This window comes from Triturus cristatus, chromosome 2_2 (assembly GCF_964204655.1).
Source record: "Triturus cristatus chromosome 2_2, aTriCri1.1, whole genome shotgun sequence".
In the NCBI taxonomy this organism is placed as follows: domain Eukaryota; kingdom Metazoa; phylum Chordata; class Amphibia; order Caudata; family Salamandridae; genus Triturus; species Triturus cristatus.
Window position 1 is genome coordinate 1,011,363,616 of NC_140582.1, and position 17,828 is coordinate 1,011,381,443.

At 48.5% G+C, this 17,828-nt stretch overlaps 1 protein-coding gene across 1 annotated transcript in view; it reads left to right on the forward strand.

Annotated features, from left to right (window-relative positions):
• Positions 1–17,828, forward strand: part of MAN2B2 (mannosidase alpha class 2B member 2) — a 389,507-nt gene that overhangs the window by 52,944 nt on the left and 318,735 nt on the right. Inside the window, exon 3 of the mRNA XM_085642446.1 lies at positions 7,140–7,245. Coding sequence (XP_085498572.1) covers positions 7,140–7,245 — 106 coding nt within the window. The remainder of the gene's footprint in view (positions 1–7,139; positions 7,246–17,828) is intronic.

Below are 17,828 nucleotides of genomic sequence, written 5' to 3' on the forward strand. Positions count from 1 at the left end.
TAATGACATGCCCCAAGTTAGTAAGCAGAAAACAGCCCCTCTCTCAGCAGCAACTCTCGCTGGTGGAATGAGCGCTGCGGGACACGCGAAGCGGGTCCGGCGAGTTGCTGGTGAATTTCAAGACAGAAAAGGCAAAGTGCAATAATGGCAGCAACAGCAGTCCAGTAGCAGGTCCAGAGAAAGAGCCGGTAGGAATACCACAAACAAAATCCTGAGACACAGTTTTAACTCCGTGGGCGGGGCCAGCAGGGAGAGCAGCCCAGGTGAAACAAATTGGGCTCGCAGGGACTTCTGGGTGATGGAGTCCCTGCTAACGTACTCGCAGCCCTGCCAGTAATGACATGCCCCAAGTTAGTAAGCAGAAAACAGCCCCTCTCTCAGCAGCAACTCTCGCTGGTGGAATGAGCGCTGCGGGACACGCGAAGCGGGTCCGGCGAGTTGCTGGTGAATTTCAAGACAGAAAAGGCAAAGTGCAATAATGGCAGCAACAGCAGTCCAGTAGCAGGTCCAGAGAAAGAGCCGGTAGGAATCCCACAAACAAAATCCTGAGACACAGTTTTAACTCCGTAGGCGGGGGGGGCGGGGCCAGCAGGGAGAGCAGCCCAGGTGAAACAAATTGTATGTATGTATGTATGTGCGGTCTTATATAGCGCTCAAATTACCCTTGGGCATCTCGGCGCTTGCATTGGGAACCCGTCCTGGTTTTTCCCTGTGAGATAACCTGTACTGGGCATCCCCAAGGTGAAAGCCAGGCATCCCGCCGCGGGGGGCCGTTGTGGAGATTAAGCAAGCTTGTTGCCCAGAGCTGCATAGTGTGAACTCGTGCTTAGAGTAGGCACCGAAGCGAGAATTATCGAGTCCGTGGACAATTGGGCTCCAGACCCTGCCGCGTCAGGAATCAAACCCTGGTCCCAGGTCTGACCTCTGCTTCAGGGTATGCCTCCTCTAACCAGTGAGCTACACTTCTCCACCAAATTGGGCTCGCAGGGACTCCTGGGTGATGGAGTCCCTGCTAACGTACTCGCAGCCCTGCCAGCAATGACACGCCCCAAGTTAGTAAGCAGAAAACAGCCCCTCTCTCAGCAGCAACTCTCGCTGGTGGAATGAGCGCTGCAGGACACGCGAAGCGGGTCCGGCGAGTTGCTGGTGAATTTCAAGACAGAAAAGGCAAAGTGCAATAATGGCAGCAACAGCAGTCCAGTAGCAGGTCCAGAGAAAGAGCCGGTAGGAATCCCACAAACAAAATCCTGAGACACAGTTTTAACTCTGTAGGCGGGTGGGCGGGGCCAGCAGGGAGAGCAGCCCAGGTGAAACAAATTGGGCTCGCAGGGACTCCTGGGTGATGGAGTCCCTGCTAACGTACTCGCAGCCCTGCCAGTAATGACATGCCCCAAGTTAGTAAGCAGAAAACAGCCCCTCTCTCAGCAGCAACTCTCGCTGGTGGCATGAGCGCTGCGGGACATGCGAAGCGGGTCCGGCGAGTTGCTGGTGAATTTCAAGACTGAAAAGGCAAAGTGCAATAATGGCAGCAACAGCAGTCCAGTAGCAGGTCCAGAGAAAGAGCCGGTAGGAATACCACAAACAAAATCCTGAGACACAGTTTTAACTCCGTGGGCGGGGCCAGCAGGGAGAGCAGCCCAGGTGAAACAAATTGGGCTCGCAGGGACTCCTGGGTGATGGAGTCCCTGCTAACGTACTCTCAGCCCTGCCAGCAATGACACGCCCCAAGTTAGTAAGCAGAAAACATCCCCTCTCTCAGCAGCAACTCTCGCTGGTGGAATGAGTGCTGCGGGACCCGCGAAGCGGGTCCGGCGAGTTGCTGGTGAATTTCAAGACAGAAAAGGCAAAGTGCAATAATGGCAGCAACAGCAGTCCAGTAGCAGGTCCAGAGAAAGAGCCGGTAGGAATCCCCTTACAGCAGTTTATGGATTTTCACTGTTCGCTGCATTTTTGGTTTCTGTGATTTCCCTTTGTCCCTTCCTGGACGAGGGACGTCTCGTACTGTTCTCTGACGGATTGTGGTACCATTGCCTTCCCTTGTTACTGTTCCCTTGTAGCGCTTCATGGGTCTAGTGCCAGCCTTGCTTGCACTTGCTGTCCCCACCTGTTTTAGTCAATCTTTTGACGGATTACTCAATGGGGGTATAGCTTTGGTATCTATTCTAAGTTAAGGAATCTGCGGCTAGATGTCTCTATCAGATGAACAAGTTACTTACCTTCAGTAATGATGTATCTGGTAGAGACACAGTATAGCTGCAGATTCCTTAATGCCCACCCATCCTCCCCGCTCTGCGAGGACCTTTTCAGATTGGGTTCTTGCCCACTGGTCTTTCTGCCAGGGATCTCTCTTCTTGCGTGTTAGTATGCTTCACATCCTTCCCAGGTCAGGTTATCCTTTTCTGTATACTTGTTGCTTCCCCACCTATTCTGGATATTCGGTGGTGGGCTTATGTCTCCATCCACGCTCTTGCACTCTGGTTCTTTACCAGTGTGGAGATTGGCCTTTTCCTGCTCCCTCCTCCCCTCCCTGATACTTTTTCTCCATTAGTTGGAGTCTATTGACTGTGCTACAGTCAATTGGTCGCATGTAGTGCGTATGGGTGCAAGTTTTCTGTTGTTGCAGAAATATTGTCAGTCGCCCTACCGGTCCTGCTATTAGTCTTGTTGTCCTTTGCCTTACCATTCATGTGGCTGCAGACTGCTTGTCGTTTACCATGACATTCATATTCATTCATATTTTGCTTGACAGGAGTTATGGTTCTTAGCTGCTTCAAGACTGTTTCTTGGGGCGAGTATTTGCTCTCTTCCCTCAGTTCCTGTTTTTTTTTTTCACATGCATTGTGATGTTTCTCATTTTCTATTTCTTGTCACTGTTGTGTCAAAGATTATTCTTTTTTTGGCACACTGTTCCCACACTCTCATAGTTTTCGAGTGGGTCCGCTTTGTGGCGCGGAAAGGTTTCACAGTAGAAAACTAATGTCAGCGCGCCGGAAGGAACTTACATGGTTCCACTGACGTCATATCCATGGATGACGTCAGGGCGGAGCGGAGCCATGTGGGGATATTCTAAGTTAAGGAATGTTATGTTATATAATCTTGTATAGCGCGCAGCTACCCCAGCAAAGATGCGTCCCGGCGCTGACAGCAGAGTAGAAGGACCACAGATGGAGCTAGGGCCTACAACAGAGGGAAGAGATGTGTTTTGAATGCCTTCCGGAAGGCCAAGTAGTTATTCAGGCTGCGGATCTGTAAAGGAAGGGAGTTCCAGGGTTTTGCTGCTAGGGTGCGAAACCTCCTCACCCGGGGAACAACCACCATGCACTGCCCCAAAGAGCGAAGTTGGAGTGTAGGTACTTAAGGCACAAGTAGGTTGGTCAAAATACCTAGGGAGGAAAAATTCTGAATTTTGAAGGCCATGCAGAGAGCGTTAAACTATATCCGCTTAGCGACCGACAACCAATGCAGCCGATGGATGGAATCTGCGGCTAGACTGTGTCTCTACCAAATAAATCGTTATCAAAGGTATGTAACTTGTTCTTTATTTACTATGGGCCTTATTACAAGTTCGGCAGTCCCGAGACCGCTGAACCCGCGGCTGTGGTCCGACAGCCGCGACCTCGACTGCCACTTTAAGAATGCTGCGGTCGGACTGCATCCAGCCAGCTAAAACATCGCTGGTACGGCCGGGATCCTGGATCCTGCAGCGGTGGCAGTGTGTAAAGGGGAAACAGCCATTACTACGCTGTTCTTACCACACGTAGCCATTACATCGCATGCGTTACAACACATGCGATGTAACAGCGCGTAGCGTTTACTATGCATACCATTACATCGCATGCGCTTTTACAACGCATGCAATGTAATGGCTATCTAAGTCGTTGTGAGGAAACTGATACTGTTTCCTCACAACGACGTGCACCTCCCCTCGAAGCAGGAAGCAAGAACCGAGAGGAGAGACGGCAACGCTGGAGAGGAACCACGAGGAAAGAGAGGTAAGGGGGTTTGTGGGGTTGTGTTTTACGTTTTAGTGTATTTTTTGGGTGGTTGTGTAGTGTAGTGTTTTAGGGTTGTCAGTGTTGTAGTGTTTGTGTAGTGTTTTAGGGTAGTGTCAGTGTTAGGGTTTAGTGTAGTGTTGTAGTGTTTGTGTAGTGTTTTAGGGTTTAGTGTAGTGTTGGTGTAGTGTAGTGTTTAGTGTAGTAGTGTTTGTGTAGTGTTTTAGGGTAGTGTCAGTGTTTTAGGGTTTAGTGTAGTGTTTGTGTAGTGTAGTGTTTTAGGGTAGTGTTGTAGTTTTTGTGTAGTGTTTTAGGGTTTAGGGTAGCGTTGTAGTGTTTGTGTAGTGTTTTAGTGTAGTGTTTGTGTAGTGTTTTAGGGTTTAGGGTAGTGTTTGTGTACTGTGGTGTTTTAGGGTTAAGGGTAGTGTGTGTGTAGTGTTTTAGGGTAGTGTTGTAGTGTTTTTGTAGTGTAGTGTTTTAGGGTTTAGGGTAGTGTTTGTATAGTGTAGTGCATTAGGGTTTAGGGTAGTGTTGTAGTGTAGTGTTTTAGGGTTTAGGGTAGTGTTTGTTTAGTGTTTTAGGGTAGTGTTGTAGTGTCTGTGTAGTGCATTAGGGTTTAGGGTAATGTAATGTTTGTGTAGTGTTTTAGGGTTTAGGGTAGTGTTGTAGGGTTTGTGTAGTGTTTTAGTGTTTTAGGGTAGTGTTTGAGTAGTGTAGTGCATTAGGGTTTAGGGTAATGTAGTGTTTTAAGGTTTAGGGTAGTGTTGTAGTGTTTTAGGGTTTAGGGTAGTGTTGTAGTGTTTGTGTAGTGTGGTGCATTAGGGTTTATGGTAGTGTTGTAGTGTGTGTAGTGTAGTGTTTTAGGGTAGTGTTGGGGGGTCATGCAGGTTAGTGTAGTGTTATTGTAGGGAGAGGACTGGGGGTCGGGGGAGGGTTGTGTAGGGTAGTCACTTACCTTGTAAACTTTAACCACAAGTATAGCTTTACCATGCATGCCTTTGCGTTGTAATGGCATGCGTGGTAAAGGCATAGTCGTGGTATTAGTATGCGATATAATGACATACATCCGTTTAAAGCAGAGGATAATGGAGGCGGTGCCAATCCCGGCGCCGCCATCCACATTACAAGTAACCTTTCCCACAACCTTTTCATGGCAGGGATCCGGCCGAGAAAAAATGGTGGAAATGCAAGAAGGGGGGCCAAACAGGGCCCTCAGGTGTTGTAGCCTATTGGGTAAAGTGACTGTGGGCACATGTTGGCCCCTCTATTCCTGCACTGTTGTTGCTGTGAAATGAGCACAGAATGTTTGTTCAATTATTTTCATTCGAGCAATGCATATTTTAGCATAGAAAGGGTTCTCAATCCTAAAACCTGAGAGTTAGCATGCAGATGTTTCATGTCTCCTGCAACGTATGTATCATGTCTCTGGCGAAGTCAAATTCTTATTGGATCATTGTAGTGTTTCTTGGATCATCTAAGTTGCTTAGTCCTGTTATCTTATCTTGCACTATGTCTTTGACACAACATGCTGATGTTTCAGCTGAGTCTGTACAGAGCCAACACAATTTGAAAATGTACTTTGTTTTAGTTATCCCAACTTGCAACTTCACCACCTTCTTTCCACTGAATTTTATCTCTGCAAGTAATTCACGCATGAGTGAAATAAGAAATTGATGTCTCATACAAAATGCAAATTTTTCTGTTGAAAACGTTGTTCTGCAGTATTATTTAATTACCATATCACCTTCAACATATCAGAGCATACCGTGCTGAAGCCCACACTATCTGATAAATTACTGAGCAAATGAGATTTACTTTCAACTGCTTTGAAAGAGAACCATATACACTGTATATACCCTGTAGCAGAATTGGTCAAACACGTAGAGGCTCTTCAAAAGTAGTCATTTGGAAATCTCTGTAAAAATATGCCACTCCTCGTATATAACCAAATCTTTACAACTATATGATTTTTGAAATACAGTGTTTGAAAAGATCAAGGTATAAGGTCTCAAGTGTTGCATGTTACTGTACAAATTAAGAACTTTAGCCACAGGCCGATGTATGGAACAGAACCTCCAATTATCTGAAAAGGCACCAGCTAAAATAAAAGAAATCGGGCACAGTTACTTACCGAATCACATTAGTCTCTTGAGGGCGAGTCGTGCAGTACAAATTCTACTTTAAAATGTGTAAAATATTAGACTCATGAGCCTCTCTTAAAAGATATACCTATGAAGCAAGCATTGGCAAAGCCCATCAGTCTAGTAATGACGGTGCTTCTTAGTTGATTATCATATGGAGTTTGTTTTTAAAGAGCAGCGGGGGAATGTGAAAGTAAGGCAACCATTGGACGGATGGATGAGTGAGTGCATGGAAAGGTAGATCGACGAGTGTCTCAGTGACTGAGTGCATGTTATATACTGGGTGAGGACAGTGGTGGATGGATGGATGGATGAGTGATGTGGTATTAGTATTCTATGTGTTGGTACTAATTTGGTGTGTTGTGGTTTTCGTGTTCTGGAACCCTTTTTTGCATTCTATTATTTTCTTGAGATGTCATGATGGGTTTTCTTGCTGATGGTGTCTACTGATTTTTTTTGCTGTCTGATTATGTTGTGTTTTCTGTGTTGGATTCCTATTTTGCTATTGCTGTGTTGTGCTATTGTAATTTGAAGTGGTGTTAAACTGATAGTAGTATGTGCTGTTGTTATGTTGACATGTTATTTTGCTGTTATTTTATATTAGAGTGACAATGGTACGTTGTGGTGTATTGAGTTGTCTTTGTGCGCATTATATGTTGTTTTGGTTGTGTTGTTTTTGTTTTGTGTTATATTCTTTCAGATGTGCAACAGCTTTAGCCTATGCCGGTTTTTGCATATGTAAGTATGTAAATACAACACCTGTTACTTTACCAGTGCTTGTTAATGCTTGCGTTTTGTACCTTGGATCCTCTCAGATCGATGCTACCACCAGAATAGAAAACAGATTTTGTAGAGCATCAGAAGCCAGCTCAGTTGTCCCTGGGTACACCTTAATGTTTACCGGTGAATCTGATTGTACTTGCACATTAAGATTCTGTGAAGCTGCTTTTATATATAACAACCTGACTTCAATACTCCCATATTAAAATAACTTCCTCTTTTACAGGTTCATCAGCTTATCCAAGATGGACAGCTAGAGTTTATAATTGGGGGACAGGTGATGCATGATGAAGCAGTGACCGAAATCGATGACCAAATACTACAGTTAACAGGTACAATATATTGTGGTCTTTTTTTTAATATTAACAGTACCTAGTAATTGTAGTGTTACTTTTCTTTCATGTAAAACAAAGCAAAATAGGCTGGTGCATTAGCAACACCTGACCATGATTGTCATATTACACATTACAAAACATGTTTTATGCTCTATATTTTCCAAACACGCCCAATTAACAAGGATAACGATATTTATATGATTGAAAAAGATGAACTGTCAGTTAAAATCCATTTACTTCTTCTTTTTTTTTTTTTTTTTTTTTTTTTTTTCACTGGATCTCAAACGTATTTATTAAAAGCAATACATAACATAGTAGTTAACACCTATAAACAATATTTACACAAAAGATTGTAAATTAAATTATGTTCATATTCATAGCATTGTTCTGTAAGTCCGTGGCTTCCCACACTAAAATAAATAATGTTTATGCTTGAGCCCATACAATGAAGAAACTGATACGTAAGGATTTGTTCAAGTTGACAGAGTGGAAGCCTGCAAACAAAACATACAATTATTTGGCATGGCATTAGTTCTTAAAGATTCTGAAACTGTCATTTTGAAAATTAATTTTATATTCTACCAATACCCCTCAGTAAACTTTTTTCAATGGCTGCTCCTTAAAAGGACAAAAAATACTTTCTGTACACAGAGTGCTTCTGCCAAAGTAACAACCATAAGAACTTCCATTTTCCTGTAGAAGCTGTGCGTGTGGTTTTGCGACCCTTTTTTCCTTAGACATGTTTGGATTTTCACGGATACATCTGTGTTTTTCTAAATGTTCGTTGGTAATAGTCAGTTGATTAAGTCTTGCTCTGTAGTAACCATTTACGTTACAGCACGGTATGGGCCTGTAAAATCCGATTTTTTCCCCTGTAAGACGTGTCTCATTGCCATTTGGATCCCATTACTTGCAAGTAATATTAGGAGCTGGATAACATGGAGCATATGCTGTATAATTTGTGCATTTAAATGGTTCTTGTGCTGTGTAACTTATTTCCGTATCTTTGCAAATATATTGTCCAAGCCTGAGCTCCTCGCACTTAAAGGACTCTGTGGCTGCAACGGGCACTACAATGAAACTGAAAAAGCATTAGAGTTTTTTTTTTTTTTTTTGAAAACCTTTATTTCGAAATTCAGGACACAGCTAGTCAGCCGACAGCCCGAAGGTTCGGCAACATTGCAAGTTAGATACAGTAATGCGTCCCGGATACAGTACGAAGAGTAACGCAAAGGTCCAATTTTAAATAAACACAGAAAAAACACCCAACAACCCCCAGCAAGGCAGAACATTGAAATCCCATGGCGAAAGCCCCCAGGGGAGGCAGGACCCCACTCATCTACTAATTATAAGACTGTGTGCGGAGGAAGAAGGGGAACAGCAGAGGCTCAGAACGGATACCTAAATCAAAACTGTGCTGGAAGGTAGGTCAGGGGGAAAGGTGTTCCTCGGGAGGTTCCAGATCCGGGGCAAGACATATTCCCCCCCCTATATTGGTTCCACCGCCCCCAGATGGCGTGCCACTTCCGGGGGCGACCTCTAGAGCAGTAGACCGTCTTCTCCCTAAACATGCTCCAATCCATGTTCTCCTTCCACTCGGTCAGTGTAGGGGGACCCGAGGAGCCCCATAATCGCGCGATATCCCTCTTAGCCACCATGTTACCCAGAGTCACCCATTGGGTCTGTGCCTCATCGAGATCAGTGGGCCCCCAAACGTTCAGGAGGCAACACCGCGCCTCCGGCTGTACCACAATGCCCGTCACCTCCCCCATAACTGCATGGACTCTCCTCCAGAACTCCACAACGACCCCACATTCCCAAATGATGTGCAGGAAAGTACCCACCATACCACATCCCCTTCTGCACAGGCCATCCTCCGAGAATCCCATGTGGACCAGCCGTGGCCCCGTAACATACACCCGGTGCAGTATTTTGAGCTGCACCAGCCTCAGACGCGACGGAATCGCAACCTCCTTAGGCGAAGAAACCGCTGACTGCCAGTCCTCATTATCCAACTCGAGGCCATCCCTGGTCCACTGTTCTCTCAGCCCCAATAGCAAGTCTGCCCGGACATTTATCAACTTCTTATATATGAGCGAAATCGTGCTCTCGGGCATATGACCATCAAGGACTCGGTCCTCAAGGGGAGAAGACTCCGGCACCTTCTCACCCTCCACTAGGACTGATCGGAGGGCGTGACGCAGCTGGATATACCTAAAATATTCTGAAGGCCCTAGCTCAAACTCAGTCTGCAACTCCTCGAAAGACTTCACCCTCCCCTTCTGCAGCACATCCCCCACCTTGGATATCCCTATCAGATCCCACTTATCAAAGCCCTTCGTATGCCAGAGTCTTCCCAACCGTTCCGATTCAAACAATGGGGTAGCGAGGGTTAGCCTGTCCTTCCAGCCCAGCGAGTCGGTCGCCATCTTCCAAACGCGCACCGCCACACCTGTGGGCCCCGTGAGGGACGAGTCTAGGGACCGCGAATACAACGCCCTGTAGTAGTTGCCGCCGCGCAGCAGCCACCTATCCATGGCATACCCAGGGCTGAGGGCAGGGCCGTAAAACCCATGGTTGATCGCGCTCAACTGCGTGGCCCAGTAGTACCGTCGGATGTCTGGGAGCGCAATGCCCCCATCGTACCATGGGAGCGTCAACTTTGAAATAGCTATTCGCGGCCGCCCATCCCATAGCAACGTCCTTTGGAGGCCTTCGACCTCCCGAAAGTATTTAGCCGGTACCCAGTCCAAGGTGTTCTGGAGGGCGTAGAGGAAGCGGGGAAGAGACATCATTTTGAACAGGGCCGCACGCCCAACAAGGGAGAGCGGCAACCTCCGCCAACCCTCAACATCTCGTCTCAAGCGTGCCAAAGGGGGGAGCAGGTTCCTCTCATAGCCCACAGTAGGATCCATGGATATAAAAATCCCCAAATACACAAAACCTTGCTGGGCAACCTGTATCGAACATGTTCTAGGGATCGGTGGGACCTCGCCACTAAGAACGTACAAGTACGATTTGCCCCAATTAATCACAAGCCCTGAATTCCTACCGAACGATGCGAGTACGTCACAGACCACTATAAGGGACTTCTTAGGTGAGGCGAGATACAGCAGGATATCATCGGCATAAAGTGAAATACGGTCCTCGTGATCAGGCGACCACCGAAGGCCCCGTATATCCGGGTGCCAACGTATCCACGCAGCCAACGGTTCAAGGGCGAGGGCGAACAACAGAGGCGACAGGGGGCAGCCCTGCCGAGTACCCCTTCCAAGCTGAAACGGAGCAGATGCCCGACCATTCACCACAACATTCGCTAGTGGCCCCTCGTACAGCAGCCGGACCCAACTCACAAACCCGCGACCAAAACCAAACTTGGCCAGCACGGCCCATAAATATGCCCACTCCACCGTGTCAAAGGCCATCGTGGCATCGAGAGATGCCACAACAGCCGGTTCGCGCAGCGTGCCCGCCCTGGCGATGACGCCATGAAGATGCCTAAGGTTCAATGCTGTGTTTCGGTGCGGGATAAAGCCAGATTGATCCGGGTGGACCAGATCGCCAAGTACTCTAATCAGACGGGTTGCCAGGAGTTTGGCCAGAATTTTCGGCTCAGCGTTGAGGAGTGAAATGGGCCGATAGGAGGCGCATCTATCTCGGGGCTTACCCTCTTTATGTATGACCACGATCGACGCCAGCCGCTGATCCAACGGAAGGATCCCATCTCCCCGCGCCTCCAAGAACATGGCGCGCAGGTGAGGGGCGACCCTATCCGGGAACAGTTTGTACAGATCGATCGGCAGTCCGTTCGGTCCAGAGGCCTTACCCGAATTCAACGCGTGAATCGCCCCCGCCACCTCGTCAACCGTGATGTCGCCATCCAAATCGTCCCTATCTATGTCAGAGAGGCAGGGCAACTCGATATCGCGAAGGAGGTCAGACGAGTCCTCGGGCGGCCTGTCCGACACAGAGGAATAAACCCTATGAAAATACTCCGCGAAACACTCCACAATCCCTTCAGGTTCCACAATCACCTCTCCCCCCTCTCCAATCAACTCTGGCACCACTCTATTGACCCGTTCCTTCCTGTCCAGCCACGCCAGGAGCTTCCCCGCCTTATCTCCAACATCATACAGACGGCCCTGTTGTTCCCTGCTGAGGGTCTTGGCGGCGTCCGTCACCAGGTCCCTATACTCCGCCTGCTTCAAGCAAAGCTCATGCAACGAGGACTCTGTGACCTCCTCCTCCATATCCCCTTCAAGGGCCGCAATCTCCTCCTCTACTCACTTCGCAATCCCTCCGATTCTTGGCAGTCACCACCAGGGAGAGGGCCTCCCCCCGAAGCACGGTCTTAAAAGCTTCCCACAGCGAGATCGCCGAGTCCACGGATCCCAGATTGTCCTTAAAGTAATTATCTACCTTCTTTACCAGGGCGCTGCGCATCTTGGGGTCTCGGAAATACCAAGGGTTAATGGGGGCCACCCTCCCTCCTCCCTCTCGACCGAGATCCAGCCGGATCCACACTGGCGAGTGATCAGAGATACCACGTGCCATGTGCCTCGCCTCGGATATCAACGAGGCATGTGCGGCCAAAGTGAGCAGGTAGTCAATCCTGGAGAGGCTACCATGCGCCCCGGAGTGAAACGTGTATTGACTCTGTGTGGGGTGCCGGAGCCTCCAGCAGTCTATCAGGCCAAACGTGTCTAGGAGGTCTGGAAGCCATTTCTGAGCCCCCCCCTGTGTCCCTGGGCGGGTATCTATCCAGCAGTCCGGAACCCACAGCGTTGAAATCCCCTCCCACTACCAGCATGCCCCCCGGGAGAGTCAGCAAAGCCCTGCCCAATTCAGCAAATGTGGCGGCCTGCAGGGCCGGCGGGACATAAACCGAAACCACAACCAAAGTCCTTCCTTCCCACCGCCCCGCCACCGCCACAAACCTTCCCCTATCGTCAACAATGGTGGAGTCCACCTCAAAAGGCAGCGATGCTCTAACGAGGATGCCCACCCCCCTGGACCCAGAAGAGAATCCCGAGTGTGCAATGAATTTATACCCCTTCCTATTCAGGGCATAGCACGTATTGCCTATGAGGTGCGTCTCCTGCAGCAGTACAACGTCTGGCATTGAGCGTTTCAGAAATTGCAAAACAATCCCCCTCTTAATGCGATCCCCCAAACCATTAACATTCCAGCTTATAACACTCAGGCCTCTACCCCCCATCCTCAAACGGAAAGAGGCCCACCCCACACCCGAGGCGCCACCATGGAACAACCCTGAGGATAATCATCATGCCTTGCAGAAATAAACCCCCCAACAACAAACTCAAACTCCCCATAACTCCCCCCACCCTGCACCCCTGCTGCAGCTTAAAAAGCCCCCCCAACTTGCAGTGTGCCTGTCGCCCTACAAAAACAAAAATCTACAAAAAGTACCCCAAGGGAGGAAAAGAGCACCCCTCGTCCTCCCGCAACCCTCCACAGTTACTGCACTCTATCCAAATCTACAAATATGGTCAAGTCAAGTCAGGCCGGCTTTGAGTTATCAGCCCTGTCCATCCCGGCCACTGTCTCCATGCTCAGCTGTGTCGTCCCCGGTCCGTCGCCGGGGCAAAGCGTCCAGCCATTCATCAGCCATAACAGGAGAGTCAAAAAAGAATGTCCGATCTTCATGCACCACCCGTAGTCTGGCGGGGAAAAGCATGGCATACTTTAGGTCCCGCTCCCGAAGCCTTCGCTTCACCCCCAGGAAACTCTGTCTCTGTCTCTGCACCTGCTGGGTAAAGTCCGGGTAAAAATTCACCGACGCATTCTGGAAGGGGACTGGGCCCGTCACTCTCGAAGCTTGCAGGATAGCGTCCCGATCTCGGAAATGAAAGAGCCGGGCGACAATCGGCCGCGGCGGGGCACCCGCCTTGGGCCGTCCGCCCGGCACCCTATGGGCCCTTTCCACCGCAAAAAACTTCCCAAGGCCCTTAGGCTTCAGATGGTTGAGGACCAAATCTTCCACAAGCAGGTCCGCCGAAGCCTCATCCGAGGACTCCGGTACCCCGATTACGCGCACGTTGTTGCGCCTGGACCGGCTCTCAAAGTCCTCCAGCCGGCGGGCGGCTAGGTCACTCTCGGCCCTCAGCTTCCTGACCTCGTTCTGCAGGTCCGCGACCTCACCAGTGAGGCCCGTGGTCTTGTGGTCCAGGTCCTTAACGCGCTCGTTTGTCTTGCCCAGGTCCGAGCGGATCAAGTTGACATCCACCAGGATGGCATCCACCTTATGCGCCAGGGCCTCTAATTGCCTTCCCATCGAGGTCTGCATCCCATCAAGCGCGCCCATGACATCCTGCAGGGAGAGCTCCGGGGTCCCAGGCGAGTCCTCCTTCTGGGCATCCGGCGCCTGGCTCGATCCACTCGGCGATGTCTTCGGGAGGGCGTAGCGGTCCATACTATTAACTTGGGAGTACGTTCCCCGCCTGGTGGACTTAGTCTTCAGCCTATCTCCTTCTGTCTTGCCCGACATAATGGACTCCAAGCAGTCCAATGCAGTGAGGACCGTCCCCTCTCAGAGAGAGGTCTAAGGAGTGAGCAGGTCCGCCTTGTTCTTCCAAATTAGCCCACCGAGCGTCCCTGGGGTTATAAAACCACCCAGAGCACTACAGTGTCCGGGCAGACAAAGGGAACGAAACCGAAAGTGAAAGAGCGAGGGCCTCCGTCCGGTAATTCACACCCCACCAGGCCGTTGTTGATCAACTAGGAGTCGGGCATCCTGCCAACTCTAGCCCCTGGCATCTCCGGGAGTTAGGCCGCAATCTTTCGCCAGTCATAAGTCCGGTTCCCGGTGGGCGATCCGGTCGCGGGTAGCATCAATCGCCTCCCTGACAACTCAGCAACACGGTGCCATGCATACCATCAGGATTTGAGTCAGGATAGTCGACGGAGGGCGCGAGGGTCTCGGGAGCTCTAAGCTCACGCGGCCATCTTGGTCAAGCGCTAGGCTCCTCCTCCATTTACTTCTTCTTAATACTACCGTCCATTATATCATTGCAATATTATGCAGGATTAAATTGTAAGAAAAATGGATTTTCAAGTTGCCATACGCCAAAAGTTTATGAATGTCCAAAAGCTAAAAGCACATCAGTTTGTGAGCATTCAAAACCTCTTTCCAAGCCTTTCCCGCGCTGAAAGTGGTCAGAGAGTCAAGGACTGTAGTAAATGATGTGCATTTGCTCTGTGGTGATGCCTTTACGCTATCAAAAATTGTATGTTGCATACACTTTTTCATTTTGGGAGTGCTATGCTCACAAAAGGCACATGGCAATCTATCAGGTTCTGAGAAGAGGGACCTGCTAATTGTCCCGTACGTCCCCGACTTTATCCCTGTAAAAACACATGTAGTATGAACCAGGGAAAATGGTAAGAGGGAAACACTAGACTTGAATTTCCCTTCAACGGATTTCTCGCAAGTATACAAGTAAAGAACAGTACTTTGGGGACCATGGATATGTAACAAACTTTTAGAACCGCGGTACCAGGTATAACAAGCATTGGCATAGCCAATAGGTCTCGCCTTTGGGACCTTATAAGTGTTTAGCCATGCAACGGTTGATGTTGTTGCACCAAGGATATTGTGCTGCATAACTAACTACTTATAAGGTCCCAAAAGCGAGACTTATTGGCTATGCCAATGCTCGTTTTTCCTTTACTCATTTGATTGTAGGTATAAACGCTGCACCTCAGCTTGATTCACACTAACTCCTGACTCTGACAAGGTGACAGACCCAGTGCTGGGGGAGGTCCAGCCGGGACGGAGAGGCGGAGGGAGCCAGACGGTGTAGTGTCTGGAGAGAATCCGAGACACTGACTTGTATTGTCATTTGACTTGTGTGCTCTTTAGTTGATCTGTGAGATTAAAGTACTTTCATTCTTAAAAAGACAGGCATAGGGGGTGAACATGAGACTCTGTTGGTTGGTTGTCAGTGCTGAGTACCCGCACACAACCTCCCTTAGAAGACTGTGACTGCGAGCCCTTGCTGTTCTCTCTGGGAGTCAAGTGGTTGTATTGGGCACGGTTTGCAGCACCATGGTAGGAGGGGCCACAGGAAATCGGTGACAAATGACCTCCAACCCCACCGTTGCACCCAGTCACCGCTGCATGCCGCATGGTGCGCCCCCCACCAACGGGATCTGATATTGATAGGCAACTTTTCACAGTGAACGATCAATTTGGAGAATCGGCCGTATACGTAATTGTACCGTTTATATAGCGCCTACTACCCCTGACAAAGCGTCAAAGTGCTCTTCGGCGAGTAGCAGGCTAAGTCTGGGATGGTCAAAGGGCTTGGCGTGACATTTCTTAAGTAGTCCTGATAAGCAACTAGTCACCGTCATCCTAGTAAAGTGACATCACAGTATAACAGTAGTGTACTCTATAGAATTCCAGAGTTGCCTTTCTAAACAAGAGCAACACTATATCACAAATAATGTGGCAAAAGGCGGAACAAAATTAGAAGCGGGATTAATGAGAGAGCAGGGCGACACATGGCAGACCTATAAACAAGCTGACTCCGTGGAGCCGACGGGGGGAGGGAAAGTGAAAGCCGAGATGCGCGCGCTGTGTAACGCGAGCCTCCGGGGACAGGAGATGTGCACGCGTACAGAGTGCACATCTCCTGTCTGTACGCGTGCACATCTTCTGTCCGCTCGTGCCACCTCTTTTCTCCCTTCGCTAGAGAACCCGGCAACAATAGATCTCGCCAAGGTGAGCAGCGCGCAAGCGCTGCGTCCCCAGGCGAGACCTAAAAACGTAGCCTCTACATGTAAATCGTTTTTTTCCGTTTTTCAATCCGAGATAAAACCCAAACTCTAATTCGTGGTGAAAATATAGTACAATAGCAGCACACAGACCCTTTCCTCCTTGAAAAAACGACGAATGGTAGGATTCCATCGTTAGATACAGTAAAATAATCAGAGCAACTGGAAGGATTACTACCATAATAAAGCGAGAAGGACTCAGTGTTGACATGAAAAGAAGGCTCTTGGCAGATGGTCAACGCCTTTAAAAAAAATCCAGGTCAAAGAACGAGAAAGGCACTCCCAATAGGCACCGGGGTTGTATGGGGGGGGGCTCTCTTGGAGGGGGGAGCGTAGGAACAGAGAAGATGCGAGCGGTAAAACTCCATAATTGATACGTTTTATTCTGGCACTGCAATAGCGTGCACATTCTTTCAGAAAGACATGCTTCAATATAAATCAAACTAAACTCGAGCTGCTGAGTGTAAGCGGTATTAATAAGTGTACATTATCTCACACACGTAACTTAATTTACCAAGGATTAGTACACAATGGGACCCCTCTTCTTCATTCAACATGACTATTCACGCTAAGGCAGCTGCATTTTCTAGGAAGCCACGTTCAGAGCGGGTACAACAACAAGTGATCTGTCCCTCCGATGACCCGCCCTCCCTCCCGCACAGGCGCCTGCAGAACCCCCACTGCTCCCCAGTCCGCTTTCACTTTCGTCCTTTATGAAAGCTTTCTTGTCTTTATGGGGCCATATATTTGAAACACATGGCCCCATAAAGATAAGAAAAGCTTTTACCACAGACGTAAAGGAACCGAGCCAGTCCAACTGGGACGGCTCTAAAAGATAAAAAGTGTACGTCACTAGACGCTCTTTTCCAATGGCTGGCCACCATTTAGCATAAACGGTGACGCCAGCCAATGGAAAAGAGGGGCGGGGCTTAAAGCCCACTAGAGAAATCTCCTCTAACTCACTAAATCTCGCCAGCGAGACTGGGCATGTCTGCACAGTCTACGCCAGGCGAGACCTAAAAAGCAGTTTACATCTACTAAATACCATGTACCTGCCAGAATGAGAACAGTATTAGTAGGGGTCACATTAGGCTTGTCTGTCTTATCTGCGGAAGTCGTTATCATAAGCATCCAACATGGATACCAGTCCAGGTTGGTTGGATGGACATGTTAGTCATGCCAAGAAAATCAATTAGAGTACAGCTGAGAAGGCAAAGGTAAGTCAACATCCAGTGGTACCTTGACGAAACAAACTGCAAAGAGAAGGGACAAATATGGAAAGGCCTGACCACAAGGGAGCTGAAAAGGGCAGCAGCAAAAACGGGGGAGGATGCAGTAACTGGGTGTGAACTGAGGGAAGCTGAGAGCAATACCAACACAACAACACTTTTCCGGGTATCTCCTCCTTCTTTTTTGGTTTTAAATACTTGTGCTGCTTATTCTCATGCAGAAATGCACCCATGACCAAGAAGAAAAGGTATATGTATTATGCACAGTTAATTAAAACCTTTGCATACAATAACATTTTACATAAAATAAACAACAACTATTTGATCTGTTTGCACTTGCAACGAAGTGGTAAAAAATTATTAAGGTTAAAGATGAGAAATATAAAATTTGAAAAAATTTACGGTAATTGATGAGATTGCACAGTCCTTATGTTTTTCATCAGCTCTTCTTAGGTCGAGCCTAGTGCAGCGCACATGCGTTGCACTGCGAGGCTTCTTGTAACTGCTCTTTGTGGGTCTGACTTCCCCCCCCACTCATTGGGTTGGCTTTTG